This window comes from Camelus ferus, chromosome 12 (assembly GCF_009834535.1).
Source record: "Camelus ferus isolate YT-003-E chromosome 12, BCGSAC_Cfer_1.0, whole genome shotgun sequence".
Lineage (NCBI taxonomy): Eukaryota > Metazoa > Chordata > Mammalia > Artiodactyla > Camelidae > Camelus > Camelus ferus.
This window is the reverse complement of record NC_045707.1, coordinates 27804936-27827716: the sequence shown is the minus strand read 5'-3', so window position 1 is coordinate 27827716 and position 22781 is coordinate 27804936. Positions and strand designations below refer to the sequence as shown.

Here is a 22781-nt window from a genome sequence, read left to right as displayed (position 1 = left end):
AGTACCTCCATTAAAGTAAGTAAGTAAATAAATAAACCTAATTACCTCCCCCACAAAACAAAACAAAAAAATACAGTTGAGAGATGTTCATAACAGCATTATTTGTAATTCCTAAATTAAAAACAATTCCAATTGCTTGTCAAGTGGAGACTATTCATGTAAATTCATTTATTCATATAATGAATTTATTCATATAATACCAGAATGCAGTGAGGAACTAAAATTACATGCAACATGAATTTAATCTCAGAAATGTACTATTGTGACCCTCCCAAATTCTCTAAGTTCCACTTATATAAAGTTCAAAGGCAGGCAAACTTATCTGTGATATTTGATGTTGAAAAGGGGTACCTTGGGGGTGGATAGTGATTGCAAGGGAACACGTGAGGGAATTTTGGGGGTGCTGTTCTTGGTCTAGGTGCTGGCTACCCAGGTATTCACTAAAATTCATTGAACTGTACCTTTATGATTGTAAATGTTGCTGAATGTCACATTTCCATGAAGTTTATTTAAAGTAAAAAACAAACTCTACTCCGAATTGATTTCTTTCTTCTACGAGAGTATTCTTGCTTCAGTAGATCTTGTGTCAGACTGTTCAATGTGTTATTATACAGATCTACTGCATTTGGATTTTTAGCTCTTGAGGAAAGAGAATTAGTACTTACTATTGGATAAGTGACAATAAAAAGCAAAATATAGAGAGTCGTTAATGGGCCCTATGGCCAACCACTTTAGTGATTATTCGAAATAATACTAAAAAATGTCCTCTTTAGATAGGCCCTCTTTTTATTTTAAGAAGCAAAATCTTAGAAATGTTAAGGAACTTCCTGAAGGTCACTCAGTTAAATAATAGCAGTTTTAACTCACACCTGGGTATTCTAATGCCGCAAATCTTAATCACAAGATCTAGGGTAGACTTAATGTTTAGTTTCAGCAGGCTTAAGAGTAGGAATATCGCTTCAAACCCTTCTGGGACATGAAAACTTACATTTCTCTTGGTGAAGTCAAGATTATAGTCTCTTACATGAAACGAATACAGAAGCAAGTTAAGCACCATGGAATGGGCCCCTCGATCTGCAGCTTGTAATCCTCGGCCTCTCAAATTCTCGACTCACTGCCCAAACTTTTTACCCTTGTCAAGCCCAAACTTGACTTATCTCAAAATTATCCATCATGACTTTTCTTAACTTTATCTTGACAAGGTACTTGATAAGATGTTCTCTTGTACATCTTTTCCTCCCATTTGCAAATGCTGTCTCCTCTTTTGACCAAAAATAGTCTCATGACTCTCTCCTCCACTGGCTGCTTCTGCTCCGCAGCGAGTGTTGTGAGTAATCTGTGAATATTAACAAATAACTGAACGGTCCCTAAATCATCACCCTAATCTTTTAGAAGAGCCCCGTCTTGGACTTCCCATCTCCACTCTCTCATATTTTCAATGTGTTTATATTTTATGGTGAGAATTTTCCAATGAATCTTCCTAAAACACTGCTCTGATACCACTCCAAAAAATTCAGTGTTTCTTTTTTATAAACTTATAGAATTTTTCCATTTTAGACTCTCTTAAGTATAATGCTTATTGGTCCTCCTGATATGGCCCAACTCCTATTTGTAACTTTATTCCCACCCCTTGTCTCTCACAAACCAACCTATGCTAGTGAAATTAAACTACTTTTTCTGGCCTCTGGTTTTGCTCAGGATGGCCTCCTAGCTGGTACCTCCTTTCCCAATCAAACCCCATCTATCCATCTAAAACCTCATGTTCCTCCAACTGGATGCATATTATCTGACTTTCCATGACATCCATTTCTGCTTTGTTACTTTTGTGTGTGTGTGTGCTTAGTTCTTCCTGGACTGTGAGTCCTTTGAGGACAGTATGTCATTCTTATTCATCTTTAGCCTTCTTAGCTCAGTGCCTGTTACAACTGGGCTCCTAATCATCTTGAATGGATTGATGGGGATTTTTTAGGTGCCTCAGTGGCCACCAGTCCCTTCATGGTTACTTCCAAAGTCTCTGAGTTTCCCTGGGTCACAATGCAAAACATCAAAATTTCAGGGAGATTGAAAATAGCTCAGAGCCATCTTAGAGGATCACTTTAGAAGCTTAGTTACAACTGGTAGGATTTGTCATGTGATCTATCAAAAACTTTGCAATATTTTAACTCTCACAAATATATGACTACCATACGATATATTTGTATGCTATATGATACCAGAGTTTGGGTACCAAAGTCATAGTACAATAGGACATTGATAGAGTAGCTTCCTTAATATTTCCTACTAGATTTAGGTACATTGGTGAGTGTAAGTCCAATATGGGGGGGAGGGGAGTACAACCAGGAAGCAGATGATGGTGTTTATGAAAAGAAACTATGAAACCCAATCTTGGACTGTGTAATTTATGAGGTCTTAGAGATGTTACAGAACCTTTAAGCCTCGTAGGAACTTATGAGTATCTAAGTCATTGTCCTTTAAAAGTATACCTTAGAGGAAAGGTGACTCAATGGAGCACCAAAAACATTTTTAATAGTCTCTGTTCATATCGTTTTTATCTAAAATAAGAAAATGAGCTTTACTCTACGGGGTTGTATGCCAGCTTGATGTATAATTCATATAATACATTAGGTATCCCCACAGGGAGGTCATCCCTGTCACTCAATTTCAGTGCACCCACCACAGTCCACACACGCCCACTTAGGAAGATGAACGGATTGCAGGTCATAACGCTCTAATGACATGGGTGCCATGACACACTGCTGCTGCTGGTTTTTTAGTTCTAAGCCCACAGAGCTTTGCTGATTGTGTTCAAACTACCAAATGGACCCATGAAGATGAATTATTAATTTTCCTATTACAAAAGGAGGTTTATTCCAAATTTATTGATTTTCGTCTATGCTAGTGACAAAAATGTGATAGTAGACACTTACACAAATAGACTCCTGATCTCTCCTTTAAGATAAAGGAGACGTTTAAGAGTGGAGGAGAAAACAACCGCTTTGGGAAAACCCTAAGGAGAGAACATTCTGGAATGTTTGGAAGTGTTTCTAGCGTTATGGGACTTTGCTACCATAAACAATATGCCAACTATAAAAACTCTCCAATGTATATTTTTAAAACTTTGAGGCAAAAGTTTCTAATATGTATTAATTGCTTCCAAATCTTTCAAAGTTTCATTGTGTTTTAACACTACTTGTTAAAAATATAAAGATACAACTCCTTCTAGTACTTTTCAAGAATTGAATGACAAATTAGAAAATGGAAATTTGTCAGATTTCAATACAATTTTTGAATATTGGATTTAAAATCAATTACTAGTTTAAAACAGGAGCATCCAGTGATAAACTTTGCTATATAAAGGTATGTGTGTTTGCTAAGTAATTTTTTTCAGCTATGGAAGCTACTGAAATCACATATTGGAACAAACCAGACTTTTGAACCACTCTAACGGTACTGAACCAAGATTTTCAAACTAATGAAACGTTCTACCACTTTTTAAAAATGAGACGACTATCATAGTTCAGTGAGCAAAAAGTTTTCTTATCTACAAAATAAAAAGTATACTTAACATTAAATATTTGTCTTATCCTTTTAAAGTCATGTTTGTACAGGTTCTTTAAATCACAGTTATGTATTAGTTTGTTTGCAATGCATATATAATAATATATAAGGGTACACGATTAAAATACTTTACTGAGAAATGTGCATATGATTAAAAAATTAGAAATTGTCTAGAATGTCAAATAGACTCTTTGTTAATGTTTTGATTCTGTTGTGATTATATAGGAACTAAAATGTGATTCTCAATCTACTGAAAGTTGACATAAAATTAAAACAAAAAATTAGAGTAAATGCACTAATATTAACAATGCCTATATATTTTATGTATACAGTCTCATATATACATATATACAGCACATAGATATTGTAGAATGCTGAGGCTGTTCTTCTAAAACATCTAAAAATCTATTTCCAGAGATTCTTAAACATTCTGAAAGACTATGCCTGGGAAAGTTGAATTACCCTGGAAACATGACCGTCCATTTTTTTTAATATAGACATATAAAGAAAAATACGGCATATCACCATTTCATGTTGAGATTTTTTTTCAAGCGTTATTTTAAACTCTACATTCTAACTTCACACAGCCTAACACACTCACAAGTCTCTTCTTTTACAATCTCATCACTAGACTATCTCCTTAAATTTTTTCTTAGGTCATACATTTCAAACCTGCCAGGTCCATCTGTGTCTCCAAAATTATTTTCAAGGCATTGTATCTAGAGGAAGCTATACATCAGTCCACATTCTCCTTTTCTGGTGATATATGGAATCTATGCACACAAAAAAGAAAGATGCTGAGATTGCACAATAACTATTGGTCTAGCATACAAGCTTAGGACGCCACTCACCTCTTGCCAGGTTACAGTGGAATACATCCTACTAGTTTAGGCTTTCTAGAAGGATCTGCTGGAAGAATTATTATGTTGTCAAGTACAATCCTTATTACTAATTCTTAGATAATTATAGTCTATTGAGCCCCCAATATTATGAGTCTTCAATGTTATAAATCTCATAGTTGCTACTGAAATGAGATAGGAATCCCAGTCTGCTCAGGGTCATCTGTTTGCTCAGTACATTCATCACTAAACTGCAAGCTCCTTGTACACAGGGACTGTGCCTGATTCACCTCTGTGACTACCATGCCTAGAGCCTACGGGATGCTCATAATTTGGGGGAGATCAAGCAGTGTACCGTAGAACGATACGATGATGTAATAAATGGAAACATTATTTCAATACTTACTAATGGTTAAAGATTTCCATGATAATTTAAAATAAAAGAGATTCCAGCCTATAACTATACTTACGTGTTCCTTTTCCAAACTTGAAGAAAATTACCAATTACTACGAATGGTTTTACTGAACACTCCATTTTACAAAGAACTGACAGTTTCTTGAAACCCTTTCCCCACACATTACCTCATTGCCCCGGCTGCTGCTGGCCGGAGGAGCAGGGGAGCCAGTGACAAGTTTCTTCCCAAGTGCACTCCGCCGTGAGTGGAAGCTGGAGTTTAAGGAGCTGCCCAGCCCCTCAGCTCAGAGTCTCAATGTCCTTTCGTTACATAAAACCGTGAAATTGGCAGGCTGCAGATTTACTAGGTGTGTGCAGTTACCCTTGCTCACTTCTGAACGTGCTTCTATTTGCCACATTCCATTGTATCGTATTAGAGATTTAGAAATATATATATATATATTTTTTTTTTTTTAACACAACCCTAAAGAGGGTATTATTTTAAAAAGGAACACTTTGGGGGAAAGCACTAGAATCAAGAGAGTTAAAGTATCAAGATTTCATTTAAAAAATTTTTTTTCTCATGTTTGGAGAAAAAGCAATCTTCAATGGAAAAAATATTCTCTTTACTTTTGTTGGATCATCATTAACCCCATAACACAATGGCATACACATTATTTTCTTACCAAACAGGAATTCATTTTATGTAGGGAATAAAAACATTCTAGGAAAATTAATCACTTAATGAGACTTATGAGAAAATACAGAGAAATTAAATTTATTTAAAGAGCAGTTGCTAGAATTATTTATGTTACATGTAACATCCTTTACTATATAAAAGAAAAATAAAACTTCTACTCACCTTTTAAAGGCTTTCTTGGATGAGCACATATATTTTTAACTTACTAAATAACTGTGCTTACACTGTACATTTTTAATTTATTGTTTATAATATATGAAAAAAATTAAAATTTCTAGTATTTAAAAATTGATAGCTGAATAATAAACCTTATTTTTAAACACCAATGTTAGTTTCTAACAGAATTATCAGAAAAATAGCAGTAGCTTACATACATACTCAGTAAAATTACAAAAACATATACTATTCAACAATTAAATATTTAATATGAAAAATTAACAATTTGTTATTTAAGAAAAACCCCACCAAAAGAAAAGAGGCATTCATTACAATACATGACTGTTCAGTGACTTAAAACATTTTAGGTATTGACCGAGGAGTGAAAATACAACATACACGTGAATTATGCAAAGCAGAAGGCCACAACACATTATTAACAAACAAGGGTTAAAATACAATCATCTCACATGGACCAGTCACAAAAATGCAGTCATTAAATTAACAGACATAGGTTAAGATTTAATTTATTCCTTTTTTAATCATGCTTTTGAATTATTACAACACAAGATTTCCAACATGGAGAAAATTTAAATGTATATTTACAACTTTTTTTCCCAGTTACATTTTCATGATTTAGCAATTCATAATTTAATTCTGCTTTAAAATGGAAAGTGTTTAAGAGTTCATGTCATTCATATATGTGTATATATACATATATGTATACGCACACACATATTCTTAATTTTCTAACCTAGTAGAGAGGAGCTGCTGAAATTAAAGTCATCCATGAAAGAATATTAACCCTGATATGTTAATAAGAGGTATTCTGAAGTTTGGCTAATATATAGCAACACTGAAAGAGGTAAAATGTTACATCTGGTTTTAACAACAAAACTTCAGATCCCCTAAACCCTTTTAATATAAAAGGCTATTTTAAGGAATAAAATTCTTCATATAATAAGAAATCTAGGCATTCTAAGTAAATAAATAAAGTTTATAAAAATGCTGATATATACAGCTGTCCTGATTTTTTAAAATTTTATCTTCAATTTACCAAAAAATACTACAGTTTTTTACTAGTGCAAAGACTGAATTAGCCAATGAACTCCGTTTTGGAGTAGATACATAGTAAACAATGAAGAACTGTGTACTTCTGTCTTACACTATTTTGTAATTTGTGGTTATTGTTTTCTTGGCCATTTGTTTTTGTGAGGTTAAAAAAGTTACCTATGCATAGGACTTTAATGAACATTCAGGTTTTTTACTCATGACATCATTTACATACAAAAAAATAGCATGACGCAGATATATTGGAATATACTATTAGAGACATTCCAATATGATAAACATTATGTGACATTGTACACCTTAAACTTACACAATGTTATATGACAATATATATCTTAACAAAGATAGGGAAAAAAATGTGTGAATACTAGAGTGATATGTAGGGAAGGTTGATAAACCTTAAACTATTTTAAAATATTAAACAAAGGACCAAAAATGTCTAAAACTGACTCCAAATGAATTTTTGTAATTCTGATAAGTGATAACTTTAAGTACATTTTATGTTAAATTTTAAAAAGTTATAATATTTATTAACTAGAACAGGGGTCAACAAGTTTTCCCCAGAAAGGCCCAAACAGTAAATATTTCAGGCTTAGAGGGCCATTCTCTATTGCAACTTATCAACTCTGCTTTGTTTGCAGTGCAAAGGCAGCTATAGATAATACATAAAAAGATTCATGACTGGGTTCCAACAAAATATGTTTACAAAAAGAGGCAATAGGCCAGATTTGATAGTTTGCTGAACCCTGAAATAGAAAAATCTGATGCAAAAACACTGAATTTTAGGTACTTCAATACCTAGCACAAAGCAAGAGACATAAATCAATGTTTAATGCTTTGTGAATTAATGAAATCAGGAATAAGTAGGGAAAAATAAAACCTCTGTGTTCAGAAACAAATGCCATTACAATTCAGTCTCTTACTGGTAGTTAGGCATCTGCTTTCCTAAATGGGGCAAAATTCTAAGAAGGCAATCTATGGATTAAGTCTTATTAAAAACTAGTGTTGCAAATTAAACTAGTAAAAAGAAAGAAGATGTAACAGAGATATGGTAAAGAGAAAGTGAACTTCCAATCTAAGATGACTAACAAAAAATACCCTTAAAGTGAGTTCCTACTGTATTTTATACCTCTCCAACTAGACTGTAAACGCCATAGGGGCAAGAAATCTGTCTTTATTATCTGTAGCACAGTGGCTAGTATATGGCAGATGGCCAGTGAGCATTTTGTTAAGTAAATATGTGAATGCTTTCCATGGCAAAATATGTATTTTGTTAATTCCCAAATAGTGATGGTTCTCTAACGCATCAATTCAACTTTAAGAGTCTCCTATAAAGTTAAAATGTTCTGGTGTTTTCTATCAGTCACACTGACTATAAAGATGGATTTCAATCTGGACTAGAACGTGACCTCTGCTTCAATTAGCATGAGTTGAAACAGGTATACATTTTATTGTAAAGCTTTGACTTGGGCAAAGCAAAGCAAGTGCACACATCAGGGTTGGTCATGAAACCAGAGTTATAATCAATTACTTTCCAAATAAAGAATTGTTTAACTTCATAAATGCAATTATAAATAGCCTCAAATCAGCTTTTCACCTGGAAGAAGTACCCTTGGTTGTTTGTGATTGAAAATACCAAAAATGACTAAAATACCAGTTTCAGCATGTTTATATATTAGTTATTCTCCAAAGCCTGGGTATTTCAAAAATGCTACAGGAAATAAACTATTCATGAATATTTATTAATTTTGTCTATGGCTCTAAAAAAATAAAAAATTAAAACATCCCAAACACAGTAATTCCACACAGTGGAAGAAATGAATATTCATATAAATTACTATATAAATCATACTTTTCCATGATGCATGTAACAAACTGTAAACAATTAATTTACTTTGTATAAGTAAATTTCTCTTTTTTTAATATAATATTTTCACATTTCCAAACAAAATACTAAGTTTAACAATGATAAAAACAAGAATGTTATTTGCTTTTGAATCGGTTACTAGACATTGACAGACAAAAGCCACATACAGTTATACACTCAAACAAGACACAGCCTTAATTTGCCATTGTTACAAGCACAATGTTAACATTATATACAAATGTAAATAGTAAAACATTTCTGATTAATTTCTGGGTAAGCCAAAGATGTACTGGAGAAAAATACTTCCATAAGAATAGTGCTATGGTTCAAAATTCACTTATAAAAATATAAATACATATAAAATTATTATATATATGTATATGTTACAGTACTTAAAATGGAATGGATTCTTACTCCAAACTATCAAATTTAATAACACAAACCAGGATGGCTAATGGTCTGCTTTAAAAAAAAATCAGAAAATGTGTGCACCACAATTTATGAGGGAAATTAAAGTAAAAGGGACATAGTAAAACAAAACAGAACAGAAGGATAAAAATAAGAACGCTATCGTACCGATTTCCACGGTCCCCGATGCCATGACACATCATCAGGGCAAGCGTGCACGTGACACTGCGCCACGCTAGGGGGCTTGTTCAAGATTTCACAGTTTTGCTCTCGTGACATCTGGCCATTGGGAAATTGACATATCACGAATCTTGATTTTATTCCTCCTCCACATGTCTGGGTACACTAAAAATAAGAAGAAAAATCAAAACTATGTGGTGTCAAAGAAAATAACCGTATTGCTTTATTCAATGTTGAACACATAATCAGTATTGCTAGAGCTTAAAGTTTATCCTTTCTTCACAATTCTCAACATTTCTTCCTGGGTAAAAAAAAAAAAAAAAAATCAAAGTTTTAGTTTCATAATTTTTTAAAAAGACAAAATTTTGAGAATGAGCGCTGTAATAGGTATTAAGTACATAATGTATGGTATCCGATCGAAAGATGACCATGTGGCCACGAAAGTTGATAAGGGAGATCTAAATTTATACACATAGGAAGATGCTCAGTAGACGTTACAGGAAAACAGCAGGGGGCAAAGCAGCATGTATAATATGAGGCTATTTCTGGCACCCACATAAAATAACAGTCTGGCAGGAAATGTATCAAAATGTTAAAAAAGTTCTTATCTTTTCATAATTTTTTATATTATTTAAATTTTTGCCATGAGATTTAACTCAGAAATGAAAGTTACTTTCATTTTGGAAAGTAGTAAAAGTCCATTTAAAAAATATACTTGATCTTTATTAGCACCTGGGCAGAAGGAGATCTGTCAACAATGACTTCCAATTTCCCTATGGAGGGAAAATGTGCACTGAAAATTCATTAAGCAAAAATATTTGACTAATTAAATTAGGTGGTCTGTTTTATTCATCCAAAACCAATGTAAGTCTTTCTTCTTTCTCATCCATACATCAGTGGAATTAGTATTTATTATAACCGTTTAAAAAATTATCTTTATATTCCCAGTGCCTAAAATAATACCAGGACCTAATAATTGACAGCTGTCCATTTGGAAGATTCACCAAATGAATGGTTTAGTAGTAGGATAGGAACATGGCCTGTATATGACTAATTCGCTAGCTTTATATCAATTTGATTTTCTAAGAAATTAAAATGTAATGTACTAATTTTAGAGAGATACTAGTAGATCACAGACATACTGGCTAGCATATTGATTCTGTTAACAATCTGGAGTACATATTTCCTATAATGAATGAATGATTTATACCATGACACAGTATCAATTAAAAGAACATAGTTTTACTGACTCAAACACAAAAAATCTTTCTGTTATAGCACAATGAAGTAAGACTACCTCAGTAACAGTAACAGTAGGAAGTGCTTAACTGTCGGTCTTCAGAGGTGTGAGAACCTCCCTAAGTGTAGGCAATATTCTGACTTACTTCTCCCCAGCTTCCATAGCTCCACCGAGGACAAGGTCCGGAATCACAGTGCTTTGCCTCTGGGGGTTTGGAGGCCGCGTCGCAGTAACTGGCGCTTTGTCCGTTTTCGTCCTGGCAGACCACGACTCTGCGCTGCACGCCCCCAGCACAGCTGCTGGAGCACTGGCAAGGACAGAACACAGACACACAGGCGCTGCAGGTTCCCCGTCCCAGCATCACACCGCGGGAAACAAACAGAACAGACCAAGACTCTGGCTCAAATTCAAACTCCCCACGTTACAATCCCCCTCGTGGGAATCCTAAGTGCAATCGAGAAAAATCTGTCAAAAAACATTAGTTTTACTAGGGGTTTCATTAGGATGTGTTGATGAAAAGGTGACGTTTTAAAGCTTGCCGCAGGAAATTCACCCTTGTCCTAAGTGTTTGGTAAAAAGGAATTAGGTTTTTAAGGTCTCACCAGGAAGGAGTAAAAAAACAAAAGATAATGTTAAATTATTGTTACATTGTTTTTTTTTTTCTTTTGCATCATTAATCTCATGTAAAATGTAAACCATAATTGTACCTTTTGTAGTAATCATGATTTTACACCAGGTTACTGCAGTGCTATGTGTAATCTCTGGGTCTGAATTTTCCTTCATAAATACTTGTAGTCTTTCAACTCTTAAACGATTTTATTTTTACTATAATGGACTCAGATTGTTTTCAAGTGCATTCCTCTGTAATCATAATCCCACATTAGTGTATAATTCAATAAGAACTCTGGGGATTTGTAATCTGCATCAAAAATCTTGCTTAATCCTTTTAAAATTTAAACTATTGATCTTCAGAAAAATTTAGCATTAAAAGCACCTGATGCCATTACAGACATATCTGTTAAAAGGCTAGACACATAACAAAATTACAGAATTAGTATAACTCAATAAAGAGGGCTTACTGATCCCCAGGGTCCTGTTCTCCACTGGTTTCCTCTGAGTGATGGGTGGACCCCCTGATTTTGATTATCTTCTGGTTTGTGAGTTAATGGAAAATTCCTGCCTGGAAAATGGCTTGGCTGCTCAGAGGAACTCGGAAAGTGGCTGAACGTGGGCGGGCAGGCTGCCAGGTGACATTCTTGTTCTATCAAAGGGCGAACTTCAGGGTCACAGTAATTCTCATTAACTGGCTGATGATAGCTGACGCATAAAACTTGCCGAGTTGTTTTTCCATGGCCACAGGAAGCTGAACACTGATCACAAATTTAGCCAATATTTATAATGTGATACACTACATTCTGTTAAATGTCAAATATTATATTTAAATTTTCATTTCTTTTTTTTCTCATAAAAAAACTTACAGGTGACCAGTTGCCCGTTTGCCATTCTCCACAAGGGCTAAAACAGGTTGATGTTTCAGCAGGTCGGGGCACATGGGCACAGTAGGATTCATCTGCTATTCCATCGTGTGCATCACGACAGCTTACATAGCGGGCTTGACTACCTCTTCCACAAGACACAGAACACTGAAAAAACGGAATAATACTGAAGTCTTATATAGCACACTCCCACAGCCCTTAGCTGCTGTTCAAATTTCTAACCATCAGGTTTCTCAAAAAACAAAACAAAACAAAAACCCTTAAGTTATAAATACTATCACCTGGCATCACTTCTGAGTCAAAGACAGGGCAGTTTGACTATCCCAATGTGTTTAGAAAATGAATTTCACAAATCAGATATTTGTGATCATAAAACAAAACACTCAACTTCTTGGAACAGTGATTAGTTATTTGCCAAAATTAAAGAAACAAAAAACATTTTATATGAGAATCTTAAGATATCACTTAAGATAATTTTGAAAGACCTAGGTAACTGAGTAGATCTGATTTCATATTTAAAATAGTCAGAGAATACATGAAACTTAAATATATATCATTCATAAGACTAACTCCAGTATACACTTCAAATAGATTAAAGCCTTCAGTTTAGAAAAACAACATGAATATGTGGTAGTTTAAATAAAGGCTGATTAAAAGCCTAATATCACAGCTGCTTCTTATGATAACCTGTGACATAAATATTATTATCCTCATTTGGTGGATTAGAACATAGACCTAGAAAACTTAAATTTCTTGCCCAAAGACACAGAGCTCTTAAAAGGCAGAACAGGATTTAGCCATTAAACTACCTAATTCTAAACCTTATGCTCTTTCCACACCATCAAAATACCTGAGAATGAACGCATACATTTGGCAAATCTGTAGCAACCACTCTGCTGATGTCTGAAAGCCTCCATAATAGAAAACCTGTACCTCTTAAAGGAATTCACTTACTGGGGTCCAAGAACCATATCGCCACTGTGCTGTCTTCCCCATGGGAACAGCTGGTAATGAAGTGGCCCCAATTTTAGGGATGATCGGGCAAGGTGTAACTGTACAGACCTGTTCAAAAGAAAAACGGATCTCATAAACCATCAATGAATTAACCACTCTGAGTCATACTAATTCCTACACTTCATTTCCTCTTCCACATAGAGAACTTATGAACAGTGGCATACTAAATCACAAATAAGCGATCTAAGAGGACCGCATGACTCTGAAGGCTAAAGTGTGGATCCCTTCTATCTGACGGTTGAAAAAGAAAACAGGAATAGTCTTTCAAAAACACCACTAAGCTGAGCCATTCTGGACAAACACAGCATACTACTTCAAGCAGCACGACACACTTTAGAAGCTCACGAATCTATAGCAACACATAGCACCCTTCTGCAGTTCAAAGGATGGAAATGTAAGTTAAATGAGTGATCCGATGGTCGATAAAGAGTAAAAAAAATTCATCAGTAAAGCTGGCAAAAACCAAGAACAATAAACTCTCTGGTGTGCACATACATGTTAAGGCATCCAAATGCAAGTGGAAAAACTACATATGGAAATAATCTTAACCTATCAATAACCCTCCCTTATGAAAAAGTTTTGTTTCCAATCCATGGAGAGGCGTCCTTTACCTGCCTGTCGCTGGGGCGACCAGGTCCGTGGCACAGCCGGTCATCTAACACCGCACTGAGTAGCTCGTTGACACATTTGACGGCACGCATCTGATAGCCCTGTCCACACGTGGCTGTGCACTGAGAGACCACAAGCCGATCCCAAATGCCATTATTCAGAAGTTACATAAACTTCACTTTTGTAATGCGCACATACTTAAGAATGTACTTTCAGTAGATCTTTCTATTATTCCTTTACACCAGAGGCTAGACTTACAAAATAGCAAATTTAATCAACATACATAGTGGTTCAAATTTATGTGGATAGTAATAAAATACTGATGTTAAAATGGACAACTATTATTGTATCTTTAAAAAGTTACCCATGAGGGGAGGGACAGCTCAGTGGTAGAGAGTGTGTTTACCCTGCACGAGGTCCTAGGTTCAATCCTCAGGACCTCCATTTAAATAAATACATTAACTAATTTTTAAAAAGTTATCATGTGAAAATACTAAGAGAAGCCTGGTATTTTGGAGACAGAGTCAATATACTTTAGGGAAACTGAATATTTTTCAAAATCTACCTGGTGTCTGCATGTCATTTAATAAGCTAAGTAAATTTCAAAGAAGGAAGAGATACAACAGAGTTAACGAGAAGATGAGAGAAGGTTTTCCAGCCACTGCGACAAGCTGCCCGACCTCCTCCAGCAGATTCCTGGCCACCTGTCTGGCAAACCCTCCCAGCAATGCCTAGTCTAAATACAGTACAGACAAGGGTTAACATTTCAAGCCTTTTTCCAAAAAAGGCACCCAAATTTAGATGCTTCCGCTGAAGGAGTGATGATACCACAACCTCTGTGCTATTCTGTCAAGATGGCTTAAAGCAGAAACCCTTTATCATATACTCACAGAGCCCCACGGTCCTACTTGCCAGGAAGCACATGTGTGAAGCTCACATGGTCTCAGAGATTCAGGTTTGGTACTTGGATCACAGAAGCCATCACTCAAGTGATCTTCATTCAGCTGACACCACACCTGTCGCTGCTTTGTCCCTTTTCCACATGTAACAAGACACTGTAAGAATACAACTGATTGTTATTTTCAGTATTAGTCAACACAAATGCCTTACAAAATGGTACAATGATCAATTTACACATTCAAATATAGCTGAAAGACTATTCCTAAGGACATTTCTCATTCATTCTTCCAGATATTCACTGGGTAAAATCAGCCACCTCCAACTTCTGTTGCCCAGATGCCAGTGCAACATCTATTTGTTCTAGGAACAAAGGTATATAACTAACCTTAGAACAAGATACATCTCAGGCTACTCTGGATACTATGAATATGGTTACAGATTAAACACCAGTTATGTTGTTGTTAGCCAGATACTGCAACTAGTTTAAGAACAAACCATTTTTTAAATGTTTTATTACCTTGATACTAAAGTTATCTACCAAATGATAAAATAAATTGAAATATTTTTTGAATTCTATAAAGCCTTAGATTGCAAAGCTTCCCTACACAATATTATAACAAGTCTAAGCCTCGTGTGTTTAATGTTACCTCACTCCACTCACTAGTGGCCCAACTGGGACAGGAAAATTCATTGCAATTCTCCATTGTCACTCGGGGAAGTTCCTGGCATTCTCTGTCCACAAGACGGTGGCCAAAGTTATTTATACAGTAAGATTCTCGAGACCTCTCCCCTCCTCCACAACTCCTGGAACACTGATTAAAAAAAAAAAAAGTGGTGACAAATGGAAACAAAATAAAAAATTTAACAAAATTATACTGTAGAGTGACAAATACTTAAACAGAAGTAAAAAAAAAAAAAAGCAACTTTTCTTAAGTGATACTTTTTATCTGTACCTGGGACCATTCTGAATAATGCCACCTGGTTAGGACACAGTCACCATGGCAGGGTTCTCGGGTTGGAGGTTTAAGCTGGTCACTGCAGTAGTGGTCATCTACTGGAACAGTCTGTCCTTTGTGAATGGAATACTTCATGCATTGGACGTCCAATGACTTATATCCTTGACCACAATGGGATGAACATTCGCTTTTGCCAACGATGTGCCACCTATAAAAAAAAAATGATGTTAATTACACTGAGGAGGTGCGGCAATGAACACAGTTTAAAAAATGGATTCAGAGAAACTCATGCATATCATTTAGTCCTGAAAATTCTGTTACAATTGATGGACAAGCCACCAAAAACTTGATATATCATTGATTTAGAGATGAAAAATTCTTAAGGATCATAGAACCAAAACTTTCATTTTATAGATGAGACAATAAAGCCCGCAGATGTTGTGCATTTAAATGGTACTGATGCCTGACTTTTGTCAGAAATCTTTAAATTTTTTTTCCAAGTAAAATCTGGCTTACTCTCCAAATACACAAAAATGGAGCTGGTCTGGTTAAAGCTGGAGATGAGGAGCCAGGACCATACCTGGGCATTGGAGACAGCTTTGGAGGTATGTCCAAGGAACCCAAGCCTCCCCACTAAACCTCTGCAAACAGTTGGTTCAGATCAAGGCTCCTCAATTACTTAGTGGCAGATTTAAGACTATGACCAAATATGTTCGACTCATAATCAGGTAGTGTCTCCCTGAGCAATACCTCTACAGTAATTTGACTGAGGATCAGGGAATGTCTGGGAATATGACTACATCAATAAAGACAAACCCTTCAAAAGTTGGTAAATTTGGTTTTTGTAAAGCATGTCGCATTTTCTCATTAATTCACGTAATCTTTTTTTGAACATGTTTTCAGGCAAAACATTTTTTCGACAAGTGAAATCTGCTAGTTTTAGACAAATTATCCCAATTATAGTCTAGCAATCTATCAAACATGAGTGCACCAGCATAACAGAGCACAGAGTTCATGGAGTTCCTTTCCATCCCGGTAACATCTCGAGGATTTCACGGTGCTTCACTCTAGGGTCACTGGTACTGCCAGTCCTATCGTGAGGCTTTCACTATACGTCTTCAAACAACATCTTAAATAAACAAAAATTCTCATCCTTGCTGAGTGAAAAGAGGTTCTGGACACTCCTGGATGTTAACTGTCACTCGTTAGACAGAGTTATTGCTCTTAGCTTCTTTCTAAGATCAATCACATAAAAACCAAATGACAAGGATTTTAGAAGAACACATTTGCCTGCCGTGATCTAGGATCATGGTCCTTAACATTTAATGGTCCAAATATTGATAAGCTAGAGAAATCAATCTATTGATTCTCTAATCCTCGATCCTTAAAAGTTTATTGGGGGAAAGGGGTAGAGCTCAGTGGTAGAGCACATGCTTAGCATGCACGAGGCCCTGGGTTCAATCCTTGTACCTCCACTAAAAAGAAAACAAAAAATAAATTTAAAAAACTGAAAGTTTATCAGGTCATGAGTTCCAAGGGAAGTATAGAATCGTGCTATAAAATTTATTATTTCAGATCTTCAAACCATGGGTTTTCATATTTGAGTTTTCCTGTATTTATTTTATAGACAAATTTGCTTCCATTTCTTACACAAAATATTGAAGACCATATACTGGTATTCAGCAAATACTATGAATAAAAATTCAAACCAACTGCCGAGTTTCACAAAAAAGTTAGTGAGTCTAAAGTTTTTTAAGGGAAGGGACAAAGGACAGGCATTAATTCCACATCTACACTGTGCCAGGCACTGAACTAGATGCCTGCAGCTTATCTTACTTATTGATTTTAATCTGGTTTCATTATACATTAGTTCTCTCTGACTTACCTTAATTCACAGTCCATATTGCACCTTTCAGTCACCAACAATGGAAGAGGTAAGTGGTCACATCTTTGATCAGACACTACCGTATGATCACTCTTACGTATGCAGGTAATTTTTCTTCTATGAAGACCTTGGCCAAAGCCAAATGAAAATTAAAAATAAAAGGAGAATTCACATAAGTAGATGTCACATAATTATTTAATTCTGCTAGTAGCCTAAAGGATTCAGCTACAAAAGCAAAAAATTCCAACATAGCACACAAACAGGCTGGCATATTGATCTAGTCAAGAATGATTTTCTATGATAAGCAGTTTGAGTCCTGAAAGATTGAGTTAACTTAGCAAGGAGACATAAGGAAGGCAGGACAGGTATGGAGAAGAAAGAAATTCATTACAGCTGGATGGAAGGGGGGTGTTAGTGGAGAACTGAGTGGCCAGGGTTGGGAGCTGATCATGCATGATTCACTAGAGTATTGTTCCCCATTATTTGCTTCCCTTTCCCCAAATTACAAGACTGCACTTGCTACAATGTTGCTCTAACTTCCTGCAGGAGGAGGAGACTTTCTTACCCACTGACATCAGGCTTATGCCAACGACCTGTAAGGGGATGTAACCTATTCCAGCTCCAAGCAGATGCTCTAATAAAAGCCACTATATGCTTCTGCGAAAATCTCTTTCCCTTTTCCCTCTGTCGCTAAAACAGCCTTTCCCAGATGGGGCTGATCTTTCAGCCTGCAGTCATGAACAAAAAAGGCGGCACAGACAGACAATAAAAAGATCAGTGGTGGTCACAGGTTAGAGCCGGGGTAGAGAGAGGGATTTTTAGGGCAGTGAAAGTGTTCTGTATGATACTGTAATCGTGCATAAGTGTCATTACAAGTGTCCACTTGTCAAAACTCAGAATGTACAACACAGAAAGTGAACACTAACGTAAAGTATGGACTTTAGTTAATCATAATGCATCAACTGTAATAAATGTGCCACACTAATGCAAGACATTAATAATGGGGAAACAGGAGGGGGCAGTGGAAGATGGGACATTATAGGAATTTTTCTGTACTTGCTGTTCAACTTTTCTAAAACCACTCTTAAAAATAAGTATTAATTTTTTAAAGTATATATTTAATGTTGCCTTACTACACACAATATAAAATAAATGAAATGGAGATGCAAAGTTTTAAAATTTTCCAAAATATTTTAAATCATCACATTCTGAGATCATCAGCTATTAAAACATGTATATGTAAACACATATAAATTAAATATGCTATTTATCAGTGTAGAATCATTGTGGCAGATTATTGTGTAGATATTGTGCTGAGAATATAATAAAATTGTGATCTGTTTGTGGGTTGAGGATTGGAAATATCAATAGCTTACTTTTTTAAGTATCAGAATGAGTTGCAAATGGGTGGATTATATCAAGAAACTTGGATTCATGAAACCATAACTAATCTAACTCTGAGGGAAAATGTATTTTAGATATCTTGTTTTTTTTTTTTGAGCTGTCAAAAATATTCCTGCTCTTTTGGCGGGGAGTGGGTAAACAAAGTATATTGTAGGAAGATCAACTCATTGAGAGATAAAACCATTTTAAAATTTACATATATGTACTGTTCATTGTTTCAAAGAACAGTTTAGAGCTTTAGCTTTTTAAACTTACATAGTTATCAAAGGAATAAAGCCAACCACAAAATCAGAATCAACAGAATGCAGTAAATCAATCAGAAAGGACAGTCAAATGTGCTTACACATATTCAAGAAGTCAATCATCTAAGTTATAAATAATAAGTAGTTCGTTTGTGTCCTTTTCTTTTTGGATTTTACATATAAGCAATTTATTAATTTGTTTTTTGAAAATGACATGGACATGGATCCCAAGCTGGGGAAGAGTCACAGCCAAAAGCAGCCAACATACAGCATGAGAGAGAAATAAATCTTTGTTGTTCTGGGTCATTGAGATTTGCTGGCTGTCCGTCTGCAGCATAACCACGGTGCAAGCAAACTAAGAGGAGCGGTTATAAGGGGCCAGACTGAACTTCACATTTTCTGCAACAAGGAGACAGGAAGGAGTTTAAGCAGTCAGCGACACAACCACATTTCTGTTTTATCAAAGCTGAACTGAACACTTTCAGTCAGCCAAACATGAACATGCCTGTTTATCTCTGCCCCTTCCCAAACACCATCTGAAATAACTAGAAGGAATTCTGAAGAGGCAACAACCTGAAAGAACAAAAAAGACTAAAGAAGGAAACACAGCAGGCAAGAAAAGGAAATTCTGAATACGAAACGAAGATGGAAGTAACTATTTAACAAAGCCAAGGGAGCTGAAACTTAAGCCCACGGAGGAAGAAAGTGCGTAAGAAGCAAACCATTCATGCCTCAGAATCCAAGCAGAGCCCAGGGATCAAAATCACCAGGCTCCTCTGAAGGGGTGAACGAGTGAAGGGTAGGCCTGGCAGGATGGAGAGTGATCAAGAAGTATTTACGAAGAACGGTTAGCCTGCTACCTTCTGGTCAAGAGCAGCACCGTCCAATAAAAACAGAACATGAGCCACATATGTAGGTTTACATTGTCTAGTAGTAACATTAAAAAGTAAAAAGATACACATGCCCAAAATATCCAAATAGGATCACCTCCACATGATACCAGTATAAACATCACTGGTGATACAGTTCACCTTCCTTTTTCATACCACGTCTTCAGAATTCATTCTGCATTTCACGGTTAACACCACATTTCAGTGGGCTAGCCACATGTGCCTAGTGGCTACCATACTGGACGGCACAGTTCTAGAGAAGGTGAACTTGAGGGCACAGACATGGCTGAGGGAAGTTGGGGAGCACAGTACTGAAAAGGGGGGATTAAGTAAAAAAACGCCATAATGAAAGCGGAGATCCAGGCCCGCTAGGCTCTCCCTCCATTTCCCTCTGGCCCCAAGCCAACTTTTATGGATCCCCACGCGCCTTGCTGACCAGAAGAAGATGGGAGGATTCCCTTCTTGGAAAGCTCTTCAGCCCAAGAAAAAAGATCCCACGACAATGACATATGGGGCTTCTCCCCCAGTGACACAGGAAAGGGCGACTTAGTGATCCAACTATTTTATAATGAAGCTTGACTTGTCTCACCCACACAGGACCTTCAATTATCATTGCAGCCTGAAATATGAACACAGACCAAAGGATCAGCAGGCATCTTAGGAAAGCCACCAACACAAAAGAGACCGAAATAAGCAGAGGCAAAACGGCACTAAGATGAAACAGACATGTCGGGGAGCAGCAGAAGCTTACAAACGACAGTCAGTACTCTCAAGGACATAGGTATTGCATCCACGAAACGAAAGCAAGCTGGTATGAGAAGAAACATTAAGAAAACAACATACATTGGGAGAAGAAATTGGAAAGTAAGTGATGAGTTCAGGAGGTTGGACATCCAGACAATACAAATTTTACCAAGATAGAAGAGAAAATTTAGTGTCAAGAAATTATCCAAGAAATCACACATAAGACTCCTTAAGTCAAGGAGTCTATGTTTCCAAATTGGAATGGCATCCTAATTATCTAGGAAAAAAGACGAAAGACAGAACCACGCCGATGCTCGCTGTTCTGCTTTTTTTCCGCACCATCAGAACTGAGAGAGGACCTACGACACGCCCACACCAGGAAGTGTCACAATCAAGCACAGGAAATTCGGAAAACATGCCAGAAAAACAGATTTTCAGCATTCTAAAGGAAAACAATCTAGCTCAGAATTTTACACGAGACAAGCTATCGGTCAAATGTGAGAATAGAATTAATGCCACTTTCAGATTGGAAAGGTCTCAAAAAACTGCCTCTCTTGCTCAAGAAAGTACAGATATGCTCCCCCTACCCCTAGCCCCATGGAGGAAATACAAAGAGGAACTCATGGGATTCAGTACACAGGGACTCCAACTCAGAAGAAAGCCAGAGAGAGTTCACAGGATGGGAAAGGAGGGTGAGTGCGTCATGACAGCCGTGCCACAGGCCTGAAAAGCAACACAGCCAAATTCGAGCAAGAGAGAAGAGGGTCATGGTAGCAAGAGATGAGAAGACGTGAAGGGAAACTGAAACTGACAGATTGGATAATGTGCTTCAAAAGAGTAAGACGAAATCCAGAGTGCTCACAAAGAGTCTGGGGACTGATCATTTCCAGCGCACAGCAAAACGAGTAAATAAAACTCAGGAAGCTTCACTTTAGAGAAACCAAAAAGTTACACCAAAAAGGGACTGTAATCACAGCATACTTTGTGGCAACTGAATTAATAGCTCCTCTCCCCACTGTACATAGTTTTTTAAGAGACTTGTCCTGGTTCGGACTCCCAGACTATCTCCATGCGCCTAAAAGGTGTCCAACCTTTCATTTAGGATCTTACTCTTTACTTGGTGTGTTCCCCACATTCTACAATGTTCCTTCATTCACCTGTGACTTGGAATTTGTCCTTCGCTTTCCCACATCCTCTGCCACAGACCAGGTCACCAAGCTATGCTGGAATACTGGTCCCAGTTCCCAAAGCCTCAGCTCTCTTCCAGGAAGCCTATCCAGGGTCTTGTCCCCTGTCAGCCTGGCATCATCTACTTCAGTCTCCCTCCCCTGAGACATTGCTCAACAAGAATGCCTGTTTCCACACCATCATCCAGGCGCCACTGTCCCAACACCACAGGACCAAGCCTGTGCCTTTTCCTGAATGGGGTACCTTGGTTCCTTTGGCACCTTGAGGTCAGTTGGTTACAATGTCCCCATCACCTGTGGTCGCTGCCCCCGGTCTTCCATCTTCTCTCAGCTCATTTCCAGACCGTCCTCTGACGCACTGCTCCCCTCATTCCCAAACCTTGGCTCTAGTCCCCAGGGGAACTACTTTTCTGTTCTCCTCAAACTTCTTTACGTTTTCACACTTAACCTCTGCAAACTGCTCCCTCCGTCTTTCCCGGGGTCTTCTCCTTGCCTACCTGCAGCGCTGCATTTACCATTTAAAATTCAGGTAATCTACTTGTGCCTCTGTTTCCTCCGCCGGGCTTTAAAAACTGAACGCAAAATCAGGGTCCTAATAACCCAAAACAGAAGAGTCCTTCAATGAATATTTACTGATTTGAACAAATGCAGGAGGATCACACAATTAGGTATCCGTAATTACAGACCGCCCAAAGACACCAGCCCTTCATTTGCTTTCCTCTGCTGTAAACTTCACTGCTTTTCCATTTCCCCCTGTGCTGCTTTCTGTTATTCATCCATCAGGACAAACACATGTCCTTGTGGTCAGGGAAGGGAAATAGAAGAAGGAAAGGATGCTGGTGCCCCAACTCAAAAACAGGGAGACGGGTGGCTGGAGGGGAATGGACAAGTGGGTGGGGATTTCACTGGGTAGCAGAATCCCAGTTAGGGGGACGTCTAACTTCTGTGACTCTGAGAAAGAGGATGAGAACGAAAAGGGATGGAGAAGGGATGGAGAATGTTGAGAATGATAGAGATAAAGGAGGCCGTTAAGTCTACAAA

General features: G+C 36.9%; 1 protein-coding gene across 1 annotated transcript in view; it reads right to left on the bottom strand.

Moving 5' to 3' along the window:
- Nucleotides 1-22781, bottom strand: part of ADAMTS20 (ADAM metallopeptidase with thrombospondin type 1 motif 20) — a 134050-nt gene that overhangs the window by 42857 nt on the left and 68412 nt on the right. Inside the window, exons 19-28 of the mRNA XM_032493279.1 lie at nt 17274-17400; nt 15386-15596; nt 15080-15244; nt 14423-14587; nt 13535-13654; nt 12864-12971; nt 11892-12056; nt 11493-11783; nt 10559-10720; nt 9162-9338 (exon numbers count right to left, since the gene is read on the bottom strand). Coding sequence (XP_032349170.1) covers nt 9162-9338; nt 10559-10720; nt 11493-11783; nt 11892-12056; nt 12864-12971; nt 13535-13654; nt 14423-14587; nt 15080-15244; nt 15386-15596; nt 17274-17400 — 1691 coding nt within the window. The remainder of the gene's footprint in view (nt 1-9161; nt 9339-10558; nt 10721-11492; nt 11784-11891; nt 12057-12863; nt 12972-13534; nt 13655-14422; nt 14588-15079; nt 15245-15385; nt 15597-17273; nt 17401-22781) is intronic.